This window comes from Protopterus annectens, chromosome 1.part0, assembly GCF_019279795.1.
Source record: "Protopterus annectens isolate FY-2018-M chromosome 1.part0, PAN1.0, whole genome shotgun sequence".
In the NCBI taxonomy this organism is placed as follows: domain Eukaryota; kingdom Metazoa; phylum Chordata; order Ceratodontiformes; family Protopteridae; genus Protopterus; species Protopterus annectens.
The window spans coordinates 816,698,899-816,719,867 of record NC_056725.1 but is presented as its reverse complement, the minus strand read 5'-3'; the positions used below and the strand labels follow the sequence as shown (position 1 = coordinate 816,719,867).

The following is a 20,969-nucleotide window of genomic DNA, read 5'->3' as shown; positions in this document are numbered from 1 at the left end:
ATTTAGGAAGTGTGTGTATGCTTCAACTTTTGCCAACAGGTTGCTGAACTGTCTGGCACACTTTTTTTATGAGACTACACAGGAACGTGATAAAGGAACGGTCAAAATCCCTTTCTGGGACCACTAGTGCTGAGTCTTCTGTGGCCTCAGTTGACAGCCCTACAATCTATTTCTAATTTGTCCTTGAGGCTCATCTGTCATGCAGATGAAGGTACTTAAAGGGTGGCGGGTTCAGGCATTTCCATTAGAAGTCATGCCTGGATGCACGTTTGTGATTTTGCAGAGCCCCCAGTCCTCGTTTGTCAGTGGACCCTTTGACAGCAGTTCATTGTTTGACCCCAAGGTTAAAGGGCACACACTCCACGTGTGGTAAAGTTGGAGAGACCCCTCTGCAGTGGAAGTATGCTTTTCAACCCCTCAAAGGACCTCCTCTTAAGAACCAACAAGGAGGGAGAAAAATGTGATTCAAGAAGTCCCAGGGTCCTTTCCAAGATCTACAATGGAGATAGTTCCCCAAAGAGGCAGAAGGGGGGGGGCTTAAATGGAAGATGCCATCCGCGTGGCAGAGGAGGCCTGCAAAACCAAGGGTCTGGAGTCTTTTTCTCTGATGGACCTTACCAGAACTCTTGAAAGGAGGCCCGATTGATTGTCTCCCTCTAGAGGCAGTTGGGGTTATTTGCCCCTGCACCAGAGAGCCTGACTAAACATCATAAAAGCCACATGGGTACAGAGGTTTATTTCCAGAGGTTGTACAATTCCTTTTCCATTCCACCTCCATCTGTATGCAAATTTCCTGATGTTCCACCCAGTCAGAGGAAAGCAGCAGTACTAGAAATACAAAAGCTGCTGGAAAAGTCATCCAAGAAGCCCCACCGGACCAGAGAGAATCCAGAGCTTACTCTGGATTTGTTTGTGCCACAGAAAACTGGAGACTGGTTTTGTATCTTAGCAGCTTGAACAAACCAGTTTGACATACAAAGTTTCAGATGGTCGTGGTTCAGTCCATTCTGCCCTTCTTGTGCAAGGACAACTGGATGTGCTTGATAGTACCTATCACATAAAAATGAGCAGACAATCCATAAGGTATTTGTGCTTCCGACTGGGAAGCCAGTCATGATCAGTTCAGAGCACTGACCTTTGGCCTCATCACAGCCCCCAGGGTGTTCACAAAATGCATGGCAGTGGTAGCAGCTCACTTCAGACTGCAGGGATTCCAAGTATTTCCATGTGTTTCCATATTTGGAAGACTGGCGCATTACCGCCCTGACCAAGCATCTGCTAATAAGAGCACAAAATCAGGTACTCCAGACTTGCTCCCATCTGGGCATAACCATAAATTGCAACAAATCTCTGTTAGAACTGTCTCAAAAAATGGGATTTTTATAGGAGCAATTTTTAACACTGTCAGTGTACTATGAGAGAGAAAGACAAGCTGTCAAACGTTCTGATTCCAGATAAGGAAAAATAATTCACATTACCACGATCTCAGCCCCAATTAATCCCAAGGCTTGTAGAATGTGTCAGCAGCTATAGTCCTAGTTTCTGTAGCAAGATTTTACATGAGAATTTTTAAATGGATGTTAGCAACACAACAACACGTCAGCCCAAATATGAATCACTCAGGCATGCAAGAGATACCTTTGTTCGTGGATTCGATCAAATCAGGTTCTTTAAAGCTGTCCTTTCATTCTTCCTCAGGTGAAGGCCATAGTGACTACGGACACACATGGGCACCTGAAGAAGCCAGTACTCGTATGTGTCCTGAAAATGAGAACAATCTTTAGAGCTGCAGGCCTTCCAAGACTGTCTCCCTTTCAGGACAGTTGTGATTCAGACAGTATATCAGTGATCTAGTACATCAACAAACAAGGACGAACCGGTTCTTACCCCTTGTTGCGAAGCTTTGAGTGTGGCAGTGGGCGATCTCTTCCACCTAATTTCTGATAGCAATGCACATGCCAGGGAAATCCAGCATGATAGCAGACAAATTGAGCAGGTCCATTCGAGTAGCTCACGAGTGGTCTGTCAGCATGGATGTGGCAGAATGATTTTGCGCCAGTAGGTCGTAGCAAGGCTGGCCCCAGTTTGCATCTTCCCTAAACAAGTGCAGTAGCTTGTATGCTGCAATTCCCCCACTGGGGGAATTGCCAAGGGATGCTCTACTACACAATTGGCCCCCTGGTCTCCTCTATACGTATCCCCAAATGTTCTGCAGAAAGCTTTCCAGTTGGAGTAAAGTCATCCTCATTGCACCTTACTGACTCTACAGATTTGGTTCCCCTTTCTTTGGCCTCCTCTAACTTACCCACCTTGGATTCTTGTTCTGATTCCAGACCTTCTGTCTCACCTGATATGACTCGTCCGGAAATTTCAAACCTGAAGCTAACGGTGTGCTTTCTCCACTTCCTTTAATAGCCATACCACCCATGGTCTCTTCTCCTGTTCATTTTTCTTCCCATGAATCTTCTACAAGAAAACTTTACAGAAGTAAATGGAAAAGGTTTGTCGTCTTGGGTGCTTCAGAAGCATATTGATCCTTTCAGCCCCTGTACAAAGTGTCCTTGAAGTTTTGGCTGCAATTTTTCACAAAGATATCTCCTCAACCATTTTTCACAAAGATATCTCCTCAACCATTAGCAGCCTTCTATGTTTTTTCATATTGGATTTGAGAACTCCACTCTGGCTTTATCTAAACTTTTTGTAAGGCCTTTTTAATAGGTACCTTACTTTTGAAACCTCCTTGTAAAGATCCCAACTCCTCCATGAGACCTAAATGTGGTACTACAGGCCTTGATTCATTGCCCATTTGAGCCAGCAGCAAAATGTGATCTTGAGTTTCTGACCTTGACCATCTTTCTGGTGGCTATCACCTCTGCTAGAAGGATTTCAGAACTTCAAACGTTGTCTTCTAAACTCCCTACTTGATTTTTCATAAGGATAGAGTAACATTATGAATCATTTCCTTCCTTCCTTTGGTGGTGGTAGAATCCAACATTAACCAGTCTATTAATCTGCCAGTTTTCTTTCCTAAATTTGCAAAGAAAGGTGAGTATATGTTGCAACTTGTTGGATGTTCACAGACTATTACATTTCTATTTACATAGAACAAAAGAAATTTGAAAGACAGATTTCGTCTCCTTTGCAGATTCTAAATTTGCTAAATCAGTTGCAAAGATTAACTTTAGCCAGGTGGCTGATTCTATGTTGTTAGTCTACCATAAGTTGGGTCTGTCCTTACCAAAACCTGTAAGACCCCATTCAACTAGGTTCATGGCAGCTACTTCACTGTTTCTATCTAGGGATGCTGTGGATGACGTGTGGCTGCAGCTTGGACCAGTCTTCATACCTTTATTACTCATTACAAACTGGATGTGGTCTGGAGGGGAAGAGCAGCCTTTTGCTCATCTGTGCTCAAGAATATCCTTCCTTAGTCCAACTGGGATTTTAGCCAGCTGGGGTCTGTCCCAGCTGTTGAGCAGTGAATGAAAATTGACGTCAGATAAATTTTATCAAACTGGATGTGGTCTGGAGGGGAAGAGCAGCCTTTTGCTCATCTGTGCTCAAGAATATCCTTCCTTAGTCCAGCTGGGATTTTAGCCAGCTGGGGTCTGTCCCAGCTGTTGAGCAGTGAATGTAAATTGACGTCAGATAAATTTTATCTACTCTCAGTAATGTTCCATCTGTGGTGTTAACTTTCATTCTTCAACTCCCCACCCACCAACCCCCAACCTTTTTCACAGTTGATTTCTGGAAGACTAGGAGTTTATAAGGACACTGCCTTCCTTCATGTTGAGCTCCAGATATGGCTTTTTCTGTCTGGAATGATATATTAGTACTTCCTACTTTGTCAACCAGAAGACAAAGTCTGAGGTATGTTAGGGGTTGGTGCATTATGGGTAATGGAGGGGCTTGGGTTTTGGGGTGGACACAAGCTAAAATAACCTCAGTCTGATCTGAAGATCAGATCCGAACCCAACTGTTGAAGAGTGAAAATGGGACAGTACAAATGGAACTGGAAAGTATGGTGAGTACATGACTTCTTTTTTATTTATTTTGTTTAGTAGATTGTCATGTTAAGCCTCAAGTTTTATACTTGTTTAGATTTTTTTTCTTTGTTTTACATATAACAAAGTAGTTTATGGTGAGATTATACTTCAGTCACTTGTACTGTAGCATTCCAGAAGGTGTTGAATTTGTACTTCCATAGTAATGATACGGACTTGCTCCGTGGTTCATCTGTTCAGTTTCCATTTCAGCTTCATTTTTGCACTATTTTAACATAATTTTCTTTAAATTCCTTGTAGGCATTGCAACATGGTGTTAGAAAATGTAAAGGAGATGTGGACAGAAGTTCCAAAAAGTGGCAAAGGCAAGAAGAAATCAAAACCAGTCAATAAAGACCGCTACATCTCCAAGATGTTCCTTCGGGGAGATTCAGTCATCATTGTCCTTAGAAATCCTCTTATTTCTGGAAAATAACTAATTTGATACTGCTGATTGTCTTCGATGGGACTCTGTTAAGCTGATTGATCTATAAAACCATATTCTGCCTCTTCTTAATGAAGACCTATTATGAGCAGAAAGGGTTTTTTTTTTTTTTTTTTTTTTTTTTTTTTTTGGACCAGCTGAACTTTAGCTTGTATGAAAGTGAAAAACATACATATGAAAAACTGTAGGTCAGGTCTGAGACTGTTGATTTTGATAAAACAGATAACATTTCATTCCAGTGTAGTGTTAATTCTTTGGTCATGTGTATCCAGTCATTTAACTATCTTTCTACTTTATTAATTTCTGTTTTATTGCATGATATTTAACTCTTTGATGAAGGAAGTAAGAAACTGTTAAGATTGTGTGTGGGTGTTTGTTTTTCTCGTGAGTGTGGCAAAATTGTGCACACACTTCCTTACAGTAACCTAACTACTTGGGAATATGTTTTAGATTTGCTGTAACTTTTGTGTGAAGGACATTATTCCACGCTTCCTTTTCAGCTGCATGGCAGGAATTTCTGTAGTTCTGCCAGCAAATCACAATGCCGTGCTGATGCTGTTGCTCTTTGGGAATTCCAAACTCAACAGGAATTCTGGAGTGTTGCAAGAACATTGGCCCTGTCTGATCCATCAAATTGCAACCTTGATAGAAACAATTGCTCACTTCCAGAAGTCTTAAATGCTTCTGAGCAGTGTAAAGTGTATATTGGCTCAGCACAGTTTCACAGTGGTTGGGCATTTCACGGTTGAAGTGCATTTCACGGTTGAAGTGTTTTCTAAGTCACTTATGCTTTTCTAAAGTTTTTACAAAGAATTATTTAAAATAAATATCACTGTAGATTCTCAGCTAGAGCGTCTTCTGTGTGGAGGCATGCGTGAATGGGTGTGCCTTCGTTGAAGGTTGTGCATCACGGCTGGTAACTCGGCACATAAAAATCCACTACCAAACATTAGCGGACCGGAGTTCTGCTGTGTCGACCCCCAACCAGGATAAGCCGAAAGACACAACAACAAATCACTGTAGCCATTTGGGCCATGCCTTTTCTATAGGCAGGATATATGTACACCTTTCAAAAATAAGTCAAGCAGCTACTGTTACCTTAATATTTATGTGAACAAGTGTAAGGGGGCGGTCTCTCTAAACAGTAAGACTGGCTTGGCTATAGGTAGTTGGCAGATTAAAGCTTTTTGAGTTACCAAAAATCTTACCCCATTCCATGAGCACATCTTGTCTCTCTTGATGCACGTTATTCCATTTTATATTTGCAAAGAAAAGTACACCAGATTGCCCTTTAGATTTCTTATTGGGGTTTTTAATATTTCTGTATTTTTTCTCTGTCTCTCTGTTGCGCTCTCTCTCTCTCTCTCTCTCGTAATTTCCCACCTACTGGCAATATGGGAGTATTCTTTCCTTTCCCCTCATTTTTAAAGGAAAACTCAGCACATCAAAATATTGACTGACCTATTGTATCACTGTTTTCGGAGGCTAATGTCCTTTTCTGTAATATGTCCTTACATCACCAACACATTAAGCATGAATTTTGAGCTGTTAGAAATGTGCATTAGTTTGATGTCTGGATGGTTATTTCATATGTAAACTCTTGTCATGATCAGACTAAATGCTGTGGCATTTGGATTGTTGGGTGGATTGTGATTGCATGTGTATAATTTTAATTGCTTTAAATGAAAACCATGCTGCTTTACACCCAGAGTGTTTTTTTTTTATTTATTTATTTTTTTATTAGTATTTATTAAATAATGCTTCATAACTGAAAGATGGCACCGTGCACATGGAGAAGACTGAGAGTTTGGTCTCTGACTTTGTGTTGGTAATGATCCCGCTTAATTTCATTCCTGTGTAAGGCTAATTTCTCTTTCTATTTGTTCATACAGTTTTGATCCTTCACAGTTCAACAGTTCATATTTTCCATGTTGTGTATGTTATGCTAACTTGATCCATGTTTGTAAACAGATGTTGCAAGTAAACTGCAGATATTGGAAGAGCGTTCTAGAAAAAAAGAAACCTGTCAAAACTCATTGATTTTTTATCGAGTCATACTGTTTTTTTTTCCTGATATTGATTTTTTTTAAATAAAGTTTACATGTGTTTCATTTATTCTGTGAAAGTAGTATGCATATGTGTCTTGGGGGGGATTTTAGTTAGTCCACTTTTAACTGTGGTTTTTATTTGCAATATTTTGTCCATCGATGGTTTCCGTGTTGGGTAGTGCCAATTTATTACACTGATATGTAGGAATACTAAACTGTTATACTAGTAGGAACTGTCAAAGTAAACTTGGCACCTATCTTTAAGAACTGAATTGCGAGCTTGGTACAGTTTCTAGAAACCTAAATGCTGTAGCAAATTATAAAGAACACGTTTGATCCAACACCATGTCTTTTATCTCACAGAAACGCTTGCACCTTGAAATGTTGCCATAGTAAGTTACAGGTATAGTAATTAAAGATCCAATTTTGTTAATCCTCGTTCAGTCATTACGCCTGGGTTATCTCTTCGACCTCTAACCCGAGCCGGCCATCTTCCAAGCTCGCGACTGCTACAAACTCTCGAGCTAAACTCTTGCCCACAATTCCCACTGTCCCTGTTACCCCAGATTTCGTTTGCCGCATCGCCATTCAGTCGTGTCAAGCCACTTCTCTTGAGCTAAGTAAACTTCTTTGATAATACATTATCATATTGCAGTTATTCTCTGTTCTAATTTCGCTTACCCTATCGCATCTAGCAGCTCTAGCCGTTCTTTCTTCTTACTGTGAGGTAACTCCTTTACCATCGTTGGTAAAATCTTTCCTGCTTACCTTCGGGTATTTCTTGTACCATTGTTGGTACCTTCTTCCTTCATTTTCTTTCTTCCTGCTATCATGGCAGAGAAAAATGGTGGTCCGGGATTTAAAAGATGTGTGGATTGTGGGCATAAATTGCCTATTTTGGATGCATGTGCATTGTGTTTACTGTTTGGGTGTGCCTCACTTGACTGTTGACCCGCCTTGCAGGATTTGTGCTAATTTTTCTAACAGGACTTTGGTGGAAAGGAAAATAAACTGATTTTAAGGGGACTACTTAAAATTTTCCTTTTCAGAGGCTATTTCTGGGTTGGAGGCTTCAACCCCTCCTAGTTCCCATAAGAAAAGAGATGAACACAAGAAGGCCAAGTCTCTCCCATTGTCTCTTGCTGGGGGGACAACCAGGAACCGAGACCCAAGAAGGCCAAACTTTCTAGTTCTGATTTGACTTCCTTGTCCCTGAGGCTTTCGGTGCCTGGATCTTCGGCACAGAGTTTTGTGCCCTATACCTCCTCGGAACCGAGGGGCCCCTCGGTTCAGACTACCTTACTGGCACCGACCTTTTCTTCGATGCAGACCTTTCTGGCACCGGACTGTTCTGACGTCCGCTCCTGCTTCCACTCCGATTATTTTCACGGCGCCGACTATTCTCTCTGTACCGACTGCCTTGTTTTCCACACACTCTTTCGGCACCTACCATAGTGCCACCTACCACTTTGGCATCGACCTCGTCTGTGCAGACCTTCTCTTTGGCACAGAGGATTTCCTCAGTGCAGACACCAGTAGTACAAGCCTTAATGGTTCCGTTGTTTTTGGTGCTGTCACCTATTTTAGCGCCATCCAAAGACACCTTTTTTGGGCGCAGAGTTTCCTGCATCCTTGGATAGACCTGGCTCCCCTTCAGGTATGTCAGTGAGATCCACTAGAGGCCTCTCTGAACATATGTTGCACCTTGTGCATCAATTGCTTTTGGCCAGAGGTATCCAACCCTCCAGGAACTACTCTTCCTTTGGAGGTGATCACCCTTCTCCAAGGACTCCTACTTATTCTCCTCCATTGCCTTTGAAGCCCCCTGCTGTAGCACAGACTTCCCTCACTTCGGCTCCTTTCATGGACCGCACTAAGGAGTCACAGTTGCCTTTGTGGCAGGAAAGACTTGTCACTCCAGTCACTGCTCTGGATGCTAGCTGTGACGTACATACCCCTGTTTTTCACAGCCATCCAGGGACTCCGAGTCGCTGGGCTGATTTGCTTGAGCGGGGTGTGACTTCCTTGGATGGACCAGCCTTTCAACTCCATGGAGAAGGCTCTTTCATCTGTTGGCGATCCTGTGCTGTCAGTGCCCCTGTCCTCCTCTGGACCACAATTTACATAAAACACCTCTGGCGGACACTGGGCACAATGGCCTCAGGACACAGTCCAGTCCCACTGGAGGCCCCTTTTGCGCTGTCTTCTCCAGATTTCCCCCTGAGAAGTTCATCGCAAGAGTTTGTGTAAGAGGAAGTACGTGGACTCGCCAGAAGAGTCCCTCACGGAAGACACAGACTTGCACCCTCTGAGGTATCCTTTGGAGATATCCTCAAAATACTTAAGCAGAGAGGTGATTGGCGGCCTTTTAACCAGACTTCTGAAGAGTCTGTTCCTGCAGGCCTTTCATGCCCAGCCCCCTACCTCTTGGGTTACTCCACCTGCCAATGACTTTATCCGGCTCGTCGTGCATAGAAGGCTCCTGCTGCCGTTGATGCCATTCCCCGTAGGCCGGATAAAATCCTGTCCCCTCCAGATAGTGAGCCTCACTGGTCCAAAGGTCTTCCTTGTAGATGCCTTGGTGGCAGTGGCCGCAAAAAAGATGGATCTGGCGAAAGAAAGCCAGACTGTCCACCTACCCAACAAAGAGTCTCAGGCGCTGGACAGATTAGGGAAGCATACCTTTGCATCAGTGACATTTGCTGTCGGGTCCCTGAATTATATGGCACATTTTACCAGGCTTCAGAGACTTAATTTCTGAGTTGTCTGAAACCTTGGCTGGAGCTGTCTGATGAGGTCCGGGACAAAGTGGCCTCACAGTTAGCCACCCTTGAATTGATTTCTAACTTTTCCATGCGTCTGATTTCTCACGCATCAGAAGGAGCAGCTAGAGCAGTGGGTGCAGGCATAGTTATGAGACAGCATGCCTGGATGCGCTTGTGTGATTTCACAGAACCTTTCAAGGCTTCCTTTCTGAATGCTCTCATTGCAGCCTCTTCGTTGTTTGGACCCAAGATTAAAGACACACTGGCTAGGTGTGAACAGGACGGTAAGACCCTTTCTGCTGTGGGTGTCTGCTATTTTTCCCTTCAACAGGCTTTCTCCAGAAACCAGAAGAGTGGGAAGGTGTGGCACAAAAAGTCTCTGGGTTCTTTCTGTGACATACGAGCAGAGGGGAAACTCGTATGGAAGAAGCGTAACCAGGGTTCCAGAGATTCTTTCTCTGGCCAGTCCCACCAGCGCTCCTGAAGAGCGGCCCAACTGCTTTCCTCTGGAAGCGGTTGGGGGTCATTTCTCTTTGTACCCTTTTGCCTGGCTCACCATTACCACTGATTCTTGGGTACGAGAGATAACCAGATGTTATCATATTCCCTTTGATCTTTGTCCTGCCCCACTAAGGAGCTTACCCGACGCTCCACCCAGTCAAAAGGTAGAAGCAGCATAAGAGATTTCAATGCTGCAAAGTAAGAGTCATCCATCTAGTCCCACCAGACCAGATAGGATCTGGATTCTACTCAAGATTATTTTTAGTGCCAAAAAAGACCGGGGACTGGAGACCAATTTTGGATCTCAGTGTGCTAAACAAATTCGTAGAAGTACAGAAAGTCCAGATGGTCACAGTACGGTCTGTCCTCCATTATTGGAGGCAGGCAGTTGGATGTGCTCTGTAGATCTTAAAGATGCGTACTACCACATAAAGGTGGACAGACCATCGAGAAGATCCCTTTGCTTCCATGTGGGAGCCAGTCATTACCAGTTCAGAGTACTGCCCTTCGGACTCTCTACAGCCCCCAGTTTGTTCACCAAGTGCATGGCAGTTGTGTCAGCTCACCTGCTGTGACTGCAAGGATTCTGGGTGTTTCCATATGTAGACTGGCTCATCACCGCCCCCACTAGACATCTATTTGAAAAAGCCTTGGCATACTGTCTTCACACCTCAGAATGTTTAGGTAGAACTATAAACTGGCAAAAATCCAACCTATCCCCATCCCAATCCATAGAATTCATTGGGGTCCTGTTGGATACAAAGAACTGCACGGCATCGATTCCAGAGTGCAGAATCTTAAGGATAAAACTCATACCCATCCTCTCAAGGGAAAGATCAGCAGCACATTCTGTTCTCCATCTGTTGGGTTCCATGGCAGCTTCCATCACCATTGTCCCCCTCACGAGGTTTCACATGAGGCTTTTACAATGGTTACCACTCATCCAGTGGTACCCTTTTCAGTGTCCTCTCTCATCCCAGATTCGGGTGACTCAGAGATGCAAACGACTTAATTTGGTGGATGTTGCAGAACCCGTCACAGTGGTTTGTCCCTTCACACCCCAACAGCCCAAAGCCACAGTGACCACGGATGCCCTCCCTGGTGGGGTGGGGGCAGCTTTTTCAGGGGAAGACGGTCCAAGGCACGTGGTCGGACCTAGAGGCTCATCTGTATATAAAATGTCCTAGAACTGAGGGCGGTGCTTTTAGCATTGCAAGCATTTCATCCCCTCCTTCCGTCAGGGGCTATTGCAATACAATCGGACAACGTGGCTGTAGTCTGGTACATCAGCAAAGGCAGAACCATATCCTACCCACTTTGTCAGGAGGCCATGAGGGTATGGCAGTGGGCAATGGCTAACCAACTGCTTTCTTTTAGCAAACCACATTCCCGGGAGTGCCAACGTGATAGACAGATTGAGCAGGTGTATTCTGCAACCACACGACTAGTCTCTGAATCCTCTTAGTGGCGGAGATTTTCAATCACTGGGGTTTCCTTTGCTGCGACCTTTTTGCATCCCCAACCAACTACAAGTGCAGCAATTACTTCGCCCTGATTCCCCCTCTGGGACAGTCACCCAGGGACGCTCTGGTTCATGATTGGCCCTCGGGGTCTGCTTTATTTCTTTCCCCCTCTTCCTCTCATTCCCCAGTTCCTGAAGAAAGCCCACCAGTTGAAGAGCAAGGTAATCCTCATTGCGCCATATTGGCCTCAGCAAATTTGGTTCCCCTTCTTATGGCCTCGCCTACTAGATCAGCCATGGATTCTCGATCCAACTCCGAACTCCCATCTGCAGAACCTGATTCACCCCAACCTGAACAGCATGAAGCTCGCAGCTTGGCTCCTCCACTTCCAGTGATTGCCAGGCAGACTGATCTTTCTTCCCCAGTATGTGACATTCTTATTGAGTCTCAAGTCTTCCACCAGAACTACTTATCTCAGCAAGTGGAAAAGGTTTACCATTTGGCTGAAGGAAAAAAAGAGCGAGTCCCTTTTTCAGTACTGTGGAGTACCTGTCCAGTTTATTCAAGCCGGCCTATCTGCTTCTACCATTCGAGTTAATTTTGCTGCGATGTCCAATTTTCACAATGGTGTCCATGACTTTTCTCTTATGTCACACAAATTATGCATAACTTCTAAGAGGCGTAAATAATTTGAAACCCCCTTTTAGAGAACCTAGCCAGCCATGGGATCTGTCTTTAGTCCTGCAAGCGTTGACTACGGCTCTTTTTGCACCAGCTTTTTCATGTGACCTCAAGTTTCTTTCTTGGAAAACGTTGTTCTTGGTCGCCATTACTTCTGTCAGACGTATCTCTGAACTTCAAGTTCTCTATGCATCAAACAGCCTTACTTCTTTCATAAAGATAGTGTCATTGAGAACTAATCCTTCCTGCCAAAAGTGATCTCTGAAATGTCCATTAACCAATCCATTGAATTGCCAGTTTTCTTTCCCAATCATTCTAACAGAGGAGAGTATTGCCTACATACTCTCGACATTCACAGGCAAATTTGTTTCTGTCTGGACAGAACTAAGGCTTCTCGCAAATCAGATTAGCTGTTCCTGGCCTATTCTGGTCCTAGACTTGGATGTGCTGTTTCTAAGGTCACAATGGCGAAGTGGTTAAAAAGACTAACATTTATTTACAAAACTCACGATATTCCCTCTGACTGCAGCCATTAGGGCTCATTCCACTAGTTTGGTTGCAACTTCTGCTGCCTTTCGTGCTAGAGCTTTTTTACCTGACGTTTGTGTAGCTGCAACTTGGGCTAGACCCCATACCTTCATCAGCCATTACAAGTTGGATTTGGCCTCCAGAGGAAGTGTGTTTTTTGGTTCAGTGGTGCTCAGGAATATCTTTCCGTGAGAGCCTCCCAGGATTAAAGGTAGCTGGGGACTGTCCCAGGTGTAAGGAATGAACGAATATTAACATTATTAGGTAAAGAAGTTGTCTTGCCATAATGTTCCATCTGTGTTGTTGATCCTCGTTCAGTCATTACGACCCTCCTTCCTTCCTCCTCCTGAGGCTTATAGTGGATCTCATCATCCAGTTCCATTAGGTTCTTTGACGAGAGGTAGCCTCTACTTCCTTTGACTTACAAACTCAATCTGGGGTAATGGGGAGAGGGGAATTGTGGGCAAGAGTTTAGCTCGAAGGTTTGTGGCTGTCGCGAGCTTGGAAGATGGCTGGCTCCGTTCCGAGGTTGGAACTGATAACCCAGGCGTAGTGACTGAACGAGGATCAACAATAAGACATAACTTCTTTATTTGCAAAGAACACTAGTCATTTAAGCTGTGTCCAGTGTATTGGCAGCAATGTTATGCAGTTGTGAACTTTCTGTGGCTGGGTAAATTTGAAACTTAAAAACAAAAAAAGAAGTGTTGAAACTCTTGCGTAATCCACAAACTGGTAGGAAGGAGAACAAAAAAATTGTTTATTCACCCTATGTCCATAGGGCATCATCAGAGTGACTTAACACAAAACTTTACATTTATATAACTCTAAAATACAACACGCCCACTACTAATTATAAAATGCTGTGCCAATTAATTCTTAAAGAAATATGTAACTAATCAAACACAGTAATGTACTATAACTGGATGACTAAATAAAAAATATATATAATCATGCACAAATTAATATAAATATACATAAACCTGTGCAAATCCTGCTATAAATAAGTTAAGTTAAACTTGACTAACAGAAGTGTACCAAAGAAACCCATATGTATTTTAAACCTGCATATGTGACATTATATATTTATGTATATATGATGATGCCCTATGGACATAGGGTGAAAGCGCTTAGTCTGTGAATAAACAGTTCTTTTATTCTCCTTCCTACCAGTTTGTGGATTACTCGGCGTTTTGACAATTTTTTTCTTTTTTGTTTTGTGTACATGCTTCTCTATGCAAGTTTGCTTTAAATTTGAAATATTGCATATATAGAAAATGAGCAGCTGTTTTATCTTAATGCTTTGATTTGTTAAGCGGAGGTCCATACTGCCAAGGGTGTTAGGATTTCTATGCAGGTAAAGTTTGGCTAGGCTGCCAGTGACCTTCCTTCATCTCATACTGCATCATGAAATTTATCCTCTTCAGGCTTTCACTATTGGACTTGTCTTGGGCGTAGAAAATGTCCTCATCCAGCTGTGACACTTTCAACATTTGTGTACAGTTTTGTATCTTTTGTGTAGGTTTCACCTCCATTGTCCACAGGACTGAGAGAGACCGGGCTTGAATGGCTCCCGAAACCTTTCCAGATACCTTAGTCCCTCTGCCTCACTCGTCTAGGGCTCTCTAACCATGAATTTAAAGTTTGTTCGCACCAATCAAAAGTCCCAGACAATTGAGCTAGTGTTTCTGTTTTCAGAAGGTGAACTCTGTTTCAGAGCCTGGTTTGTAATTGCTCGTTTCTTGGCTGTATTTGGGTTATTAACTCCTTTTTGTTTCCTTGCATTCTGTTTAATTTTTATGCCTTGGCAGTAGTTCTCATCCCAGGTTTACTGCCAGTTTTATTATTTTTCTAGATATTTGGTAACTCTCTGTGGGTTTGTACTGATTGGACTTAATCATAGTTTATTTATACATCATGATCTTAGTATACTTAATTTCTATGCAGAAAGAAAGGTGGCAGGACACTGCTGCTGCTCAATAAAACCTTTTAATAAAAGCTTAAAAACAAATCATCCAAGTACAAATAAAATTGAAAAGTGAGCGCTTTCGGGTTACACCCTTCATCAGACATCAAACCCTTCATACACCTTCTTTTTATATAATTTTCAACCAATAAGATCCTACAGAAGCAAGCAACGCTTAAAACATACATGTGGCGTACTTCAAGACAACGCCGAGAAATTACGCCTCGATAAGATGAATAAGATCGAGGGACCATTAGGATTTCTCTAGGGGAAACATCTTCGTTTGGCCCAGAAACCCACGGTACCAGAGGGATTCCAGAGAGCGTGATGACCGGCCGATTGAGGAACGTACTGCAACAGGACGTACTGGGCACCCGAAGGTTTCTAGAGAGCGTGATGAGCTGTCGGCTGAGGCAAGCACTACAGTAGGACGTATTGAGCTTGCTGGCGTCGTCAATGGACGACGCACTACCACAGCGGATACAGTCAACCTGTTTTTACCTTCTACTCGCCTTTCTCAGGGAGGCGACATAGCCACAGGGGATATTTCCAAAGGCCAGACTGTGGCTACCGACACTACCAGTGCCGGTCAGTGTTCTTCTGTGGAGCAGTCTAGGATTGAAGCAGGAGTCTCCTCTTTGCCGGTAGAGGAGGATGTCATGTCGACCGTTGAACAGAATATGGAAGAGGTGAATACAGGGACTGGAGCACGTCCCAAGGTATCACAGGGACAAAAGCGTTTTTTGGAACTTCTACCGGCGCCTGTCAAGAAGAGAGGGGTCGGAAAAAGATCACAAAGCGACGACAGAGAGGCAGGGAAAAGGAGGAGAACCCTCCAGTGACTCCTGGCCTCTCTTATGATATTGTTTACAACCTATCTTCACATTCTTTAACTAATGATGAATTGTTCGTTTTGAACAAGGGACTAACTTTTGTGCCCAGCAACAATTGTACGCATAATGAGGTAATTATGGACATTATGTTGTTCTGTAGAAGTTTAATGTTGAAAAGTATGTTTGGGAATGACACATTAGATTGTAACATGCCCAGGAAGGCCAGTGGATTCATACCACAGCTTTCACCTACATTACATCTTTTTTTGAGTGCTTGTGAGAAGGATATGGCCAAATATTATACTGAAGGTCTTTTTTCTAAATATTATAACTTAACTACAGAGCAGGCCAACGCTTTGAAAGATTTGGCCAACAATGATTCCATAATAATAAAAAAGGCGGACAAGGGGGGGAGCAATCATCATAATGGATGCTGTATGGTATAATGATAAGATAAAACATTTGTTACAGGATGATATAGCTTATTTGGAGATTAATCCGTTATCTGTGAAGCACATTATTGACAAAGTACACATGAAGTTAATTACCCTGAAGAATAATTGAGCATTACAGAAGACACTTATCGGTTTTTACTGATTGAAAAACCAATGATTCCAACAGGATCTTATTGGTTGACAATTATATAAAAAGAAGGTGTATGAAGTGTTTGATGTCTGATGAAGGGTGTAACCCGAAAGCGCTCACTTTTCAATTTTATTTGTACTTGGATTATTTGTTTTTAAGCTTTTATTAAAAGGTTTTATTGAGCAGCAGCAGTGTCCTGCCACCTTTCTTTCTGCATTGCTAAATTTTGGACTAGCAGGACTTTAGCACGGCTGAGAGGATTTGTTTCTTATACTTAATTTCTAATATGGATGGCTAAATGTGTTTTTTTTCATATGGTACACACTATAATGTTTCTATCTGACTGGGCCTATTAGGCTCAACTTATATAATACTTTTTTGGGCATCGCCTTTTTATATATTGGCTGCGCACTGCATGGGCTTACAGTAGTATTTATGCAGCTTTATCTATGACTTTGGACTGTTTTTACATCTAAGTTCTTAAGTCAGGTGATAAGGCTCTAGAATTGTTTCCATTTTATGTGGTTGTTATTTATATTTTTTCCAGTTAATCTTGGTTCTTGTTAATACGGGAATCATTTATATTTAGGTTTGGCATACAAGGATCTTGAATTGCTCCATTCTTATTTAACTTCAACAGGTTACTTAGTGTAAACTCAGTTTAGTCATTTATACAGTTTCTGGACACACTGCACAGTTTTGGACTGACAAGTTGTCTGAATCCATGGTACTTTTATTATCCTACTTTTTTCAGTAGGCATTATTTGACATTGCTGCTGGAGAATTCCCTCTGACTATCTGGGTTCCTATATTGTGTTTTGGGAACGTGGTATAGTGGTGTCTGCTAATGCTTCTGTTCAGAATTGTGCAATTGTTGATTTTGCTTTCAGTTTTCAAACCATTATCACTATTTGGAATCTGATGGCCAAAAGTTTTTCTCAACATCTTCAATAATGGTGCGAGGTCTTCAGTCACTAGTATATGAATAGTGGAGTGTAGCTTTAACTTAATTTTTGCCAGATTTTGGCCCAGGTTTTGGCTATTATTGCTCCTGTTTGGTGTGTGAATGGACTGAATACAGTTTGTTGATATTGACGTAGCATTACTTGGTTTTGTGGTAAGTGCTATTATTGCCAATATCTACTTGTATATAAGTTAGTTTTCTTGACCAGTAACATTTTGAAGAAGTGGAAAACTGTTTGATCTTGATCTGTTATTGCTAAAGGTTTATAGACCTTGCATTGTATTTATTGCAAGTTTACAGTATGGATTTAATCAGTTTGATATCTGGTTTATCAGCTGACAGGATCTTGGGGTGTTTGGTTTTGGTACAGCAGCGCATCCTTGGGTCCCGAGGCCAGTTGTGGATTGGCTTTGATCAATTGCACAAGCATAAGAGTTCAAATGTATGGCACTCCAAGCTCTTCAAGGCCTATATGGCCAAAGGTATCACACCCAGAGGGCTTAGGATTAGAATACAGCCTCATGTAAGTGAGGCGGATGAGGAGCTCGGTAGTCAGTGGGCAGCCATCTAGCAGCAAGCTACCATGTCTTTTGTTGAGGCTTTGGCCAAGTACCATGACCGAGTGGGTGATCGAGAGATCAGTGAGGTCACAAAACTCTGTAGTGAGGTGCAGAAATTTGAAGGAGAATCCTTCTTGACCAGAAACTTGAATAAGGTGGCTACTGATTTAAGTAACCTTGAAGAGCAATGCAAATCTAGAAAAATTAAAAAATTCCAATGAGATCAGTTAGACTATCAGGGTCGCAACCCATTTAGTAAAACCAATAAGCAAGTTAGATTTATACAAAGCCAATCCAGAACTCCTAAAAGAAAAAGGCCCAGATCTATTCTAAAACATCCAGTTGATAATGGATCATCTACCGATCTATCTTCTTGTACAGATAGTGATATGCACCTGGTATCAGATTCGCCGACTCCCAAAATGACACGGGGATTTGTCCCTTTAAGCCAAGATACAAACGAGGGAGGAGGAAACATAGGAAAATCAACAATATTCTAGGTCTCGTGAGACTAGCAATACAGACATAAATGTAAATGTTTTGAACTTTTCCGATTTCAGTTTGTCAACAACTCACATGTCCATTCTGAATAAAGGACTAGCTTTTATTCCTGGCTTTGTGGTCTCTGAAGATTTTTTGGCACAGGATGTAATGTCTTTTTGTAGAACACTCAATCTTAAACTGCAATTTGGTGATACGGATGGTAACATTGATAATGATATGTTTACATATCACAAATCGCGATATCTTCCCCCTATGCATCCTATAGTGCACCAGTTTCAGAGCAGTGTTCTCAAAGATCTGTACTATCGAAGCTCTGATATTTCATTTAAAAACAATTTCTCTCTGGCTAAAAAGGATGCACTTAGAGTTACAGAACAATAAGGATATTGTCATCATATCTGCTGATAAGGGTGGGGCAGTAGTAATGAATTGGTCAGAATATGATGAGGCCAAAAGACAGCTTCTAGACGGACATTATTCAGAAATGCCCATCAACCCCACCTTTAGATTCAAGAAGCAAATGGATGACTCTTTGCTAACTGCTAGGGATGAAGGTATCATCACTGACTGACTGCAGCAACTCATGATTCTGCTAATAAATACATTTATTTTCTACCTAAAATACATAAAGATCCTGTTCATCCACCCAGAAGACCAATTGTTTCAGGAAAAGGATGCACCACTGAGCCTTTGTCAATTATTCTCACTAAGTATCTGAAGTCTTTGCTACCTAGGGTACGTTCTCGTCTGCAAGACACCACAGAATTCCTCAAAATCATTTCTGAAACACAGTTGGAACCAGGATGGCTTATGTGCACACTCTGTTAGTGCTTTATATACTAACATCCCTCATCAAGTTGGGCTGGAAGCCATCGGTTATTGGCTGCAGGTGGCTGGTTTATATCGGCCTGATTTTAACAACTTTCTTGTAGGTCTTGAAGAACATGTCTTAACCAGCAATGTCTTTTTTTACCAGGGCACTTGCTATTGGCAAACCAAGGGTACAGCTACGGGGGCATCTTTTGCCCCCATTTATGCTGACCTATTCATGGCATTTATTGAGGAACAAATCATTTATGATAGTAGCCGCAATATTTTCCTGGATGAAATTGATATTTGGTGACGCTGTTTGGATGATTGCTGTATGGTATGGAGGACAGATGTGGATTACTTGTTGGAATTTATATCCTATTTGAATGACAACAAATGGGGCCTGCATTTTACAGTTAACCATCATGTAGATACCATCACTTTCCTTGATGTCTTGATAATAGATTACCTGATCACACTTTAGGTATGCAGGTCTATAGGAAGTATCCTCAATTTAACACTGTCCTCCATGCGTCCAGCTTTCATCGTCCTCACATAGCAAGGAATATTCCCAAATCACAATACATACGAATGAGGTGTACTTGTTCTCAGGAACCCACTTTTCAAGAAAATAGGACTTGACTAGTAGATTCAAGTCCAGGGGATATCATATGGGACATGTTCTGTGGGCCGGCACCTGGGCAAATACATTGAACAGGGAGGCTCGGTTGACCTATAAATCACGTGAAGAACGTAACCCACAACCCATTAGATTTGTCACCACATATGCAAGGAATTCAGATGTACTTATTAACAGCATATGCAGAGATTGGAACATATTCCAGTGTGATCAGGATCTATTGAATATGTTGCTGGATAGGTGTCTGTTTTCATTTTGCAAAGGCAAAAATTTGGCATCCTGTTTCAATCATTATAAACATTCTCATGACAAAAGCTGGTCTCAGGTGACAAACTACCATTACAGGTGAACCTTTGATTGGATGTTTTCCATGTAGCCACTGTATACACTGTGATAGTCCAAACCGTTCACAAGTAAAAACTGTGGCATGGTGTATGACATAAAATTTTTTGCCAATTGCAGCAGTGATTGGCTTGTATATTTAGCCACATGCACTTGTAGATCTTTCTATATTGGCCAAACATCTCGTCCACTCAGGCTGAGAATCTCTGAGCATGTAAGCAACATTAAGAACAAAAAATCCAACAATGCATTATATAAACATTGCATGATACACAAATCAGTTACATTTATGATTATTGATGTGGTAAAGGGAAATAAAACAGGTTGGCATTCCATTCTAGACTCTAGAAAAAATGGACTGTAAAGCTAGGTGGATTATTTCCACCTGATCTTAATGAGCAATTTTAAATGAACCAGTGAATGTGATTATTCATCATTTAAGATGCAGGTATATAAACAGTAGTATTTGATTTTTTATGTTCACACTGATGAAGGCTGTGTTTCTTACTAGTCAAAACCAGTCTGGTTACTTGTTTTTTTATGCTGCTTTAATCAATAAATGTTTCAGGTCACAGTTTGCTGGCTCATTGTCTTTTTGGATGTGAATAAGAAGCAAGACTTGCAGTCCTTAAAAATTTTTATTGTGAAGCAGAGACTTTCTTTCCAAAGATATGCATGTTGTGTGTGAAATGTTTAGGGGAGGGGACTGTTCATCATATTGATCACTGCTGCAGTAGCCTTAACAATGTGGGTTATATTCTGCATTGGCTGTAGCAGCCAGACAGCTTCCAAAGCTTCACTACTAGCTTGAGCTATCTAAAAAGACTGGTTTGGACGTCAAGCCCTTCAGAGCTTTCCTGCCATTAAAGAGAGAGCTACTCTGCGGGCTTTTGAGAATAGACATTCTGCTTGTGTTGTCCCTTTGCTGAGCAGATACGTTTCTTTTTTTTGGAGGGGGGGGGAATCTTCCACAGACACAATGTTGCTTAGGAAAGTTATTTCCTAGGCATTAGTGTTTTAGCAGACTGTCACAAGACTGAACTGTACCTTTAAATGGGGGGCATACTTTTTTCCTGTCAGTTTAGAAGTTGTTTAAAGTAGTTGAAAAACATTTTTTTACCTGTGCCAAAGTTTTGTTTTACTTTTGGGGGCTGAAAAAGTTTAAAGTGCTTTTTACTGTGTTTTTCGAGAAAAGTAAATTTAATACGCTGGTAAAAATTTTACATTATCCTGTTTGTTTTCCCTGGGGAAAGAGGTACCTTTTCAGCTTTACCATAGAACAAGCTACCAA

At 41.9% G+C, this 20,969-nt stretch overlaps 1 protein-coding gene across 2 annotated transcripts in view; it reads left to right on the top strand.

Moving 5' to 3' along the window:
- Window positions 1-20,252, top strand: part of LOC122794725 (small nuclear ribonucleoprotein Sm D2) — a 67,592-nt gene extending 47,340 nt beyond the window's left edge. Inside the window, exons 3-5 of one of the 2 annotated variants that reach the window (XM_044063377.1) lie at window positions 4,305-4,417; window positions 10,137-10,141; window positions 20,190-20,252. In XM_044063377.1, coding sequence (XP_043919312.1) covers window positions 4,305-4,417; window positions 10,137-10,141; window positions 20,190-20,237 — 166 coding nt within the window. In that variant the 3' untranslated portion in view covers window positions 20,238-20,252. Of the gene's footprint in view, window positions 1-4,304; window positions 6,604-10,136; window positions 10,142-20,189 lie in introns of those variants that run through there. The other variant, XM_044063374.1, reaches the window with a different exon arrangement.
- Window positions 20,253-20,969: the final 717 nt, after the last annotated feature.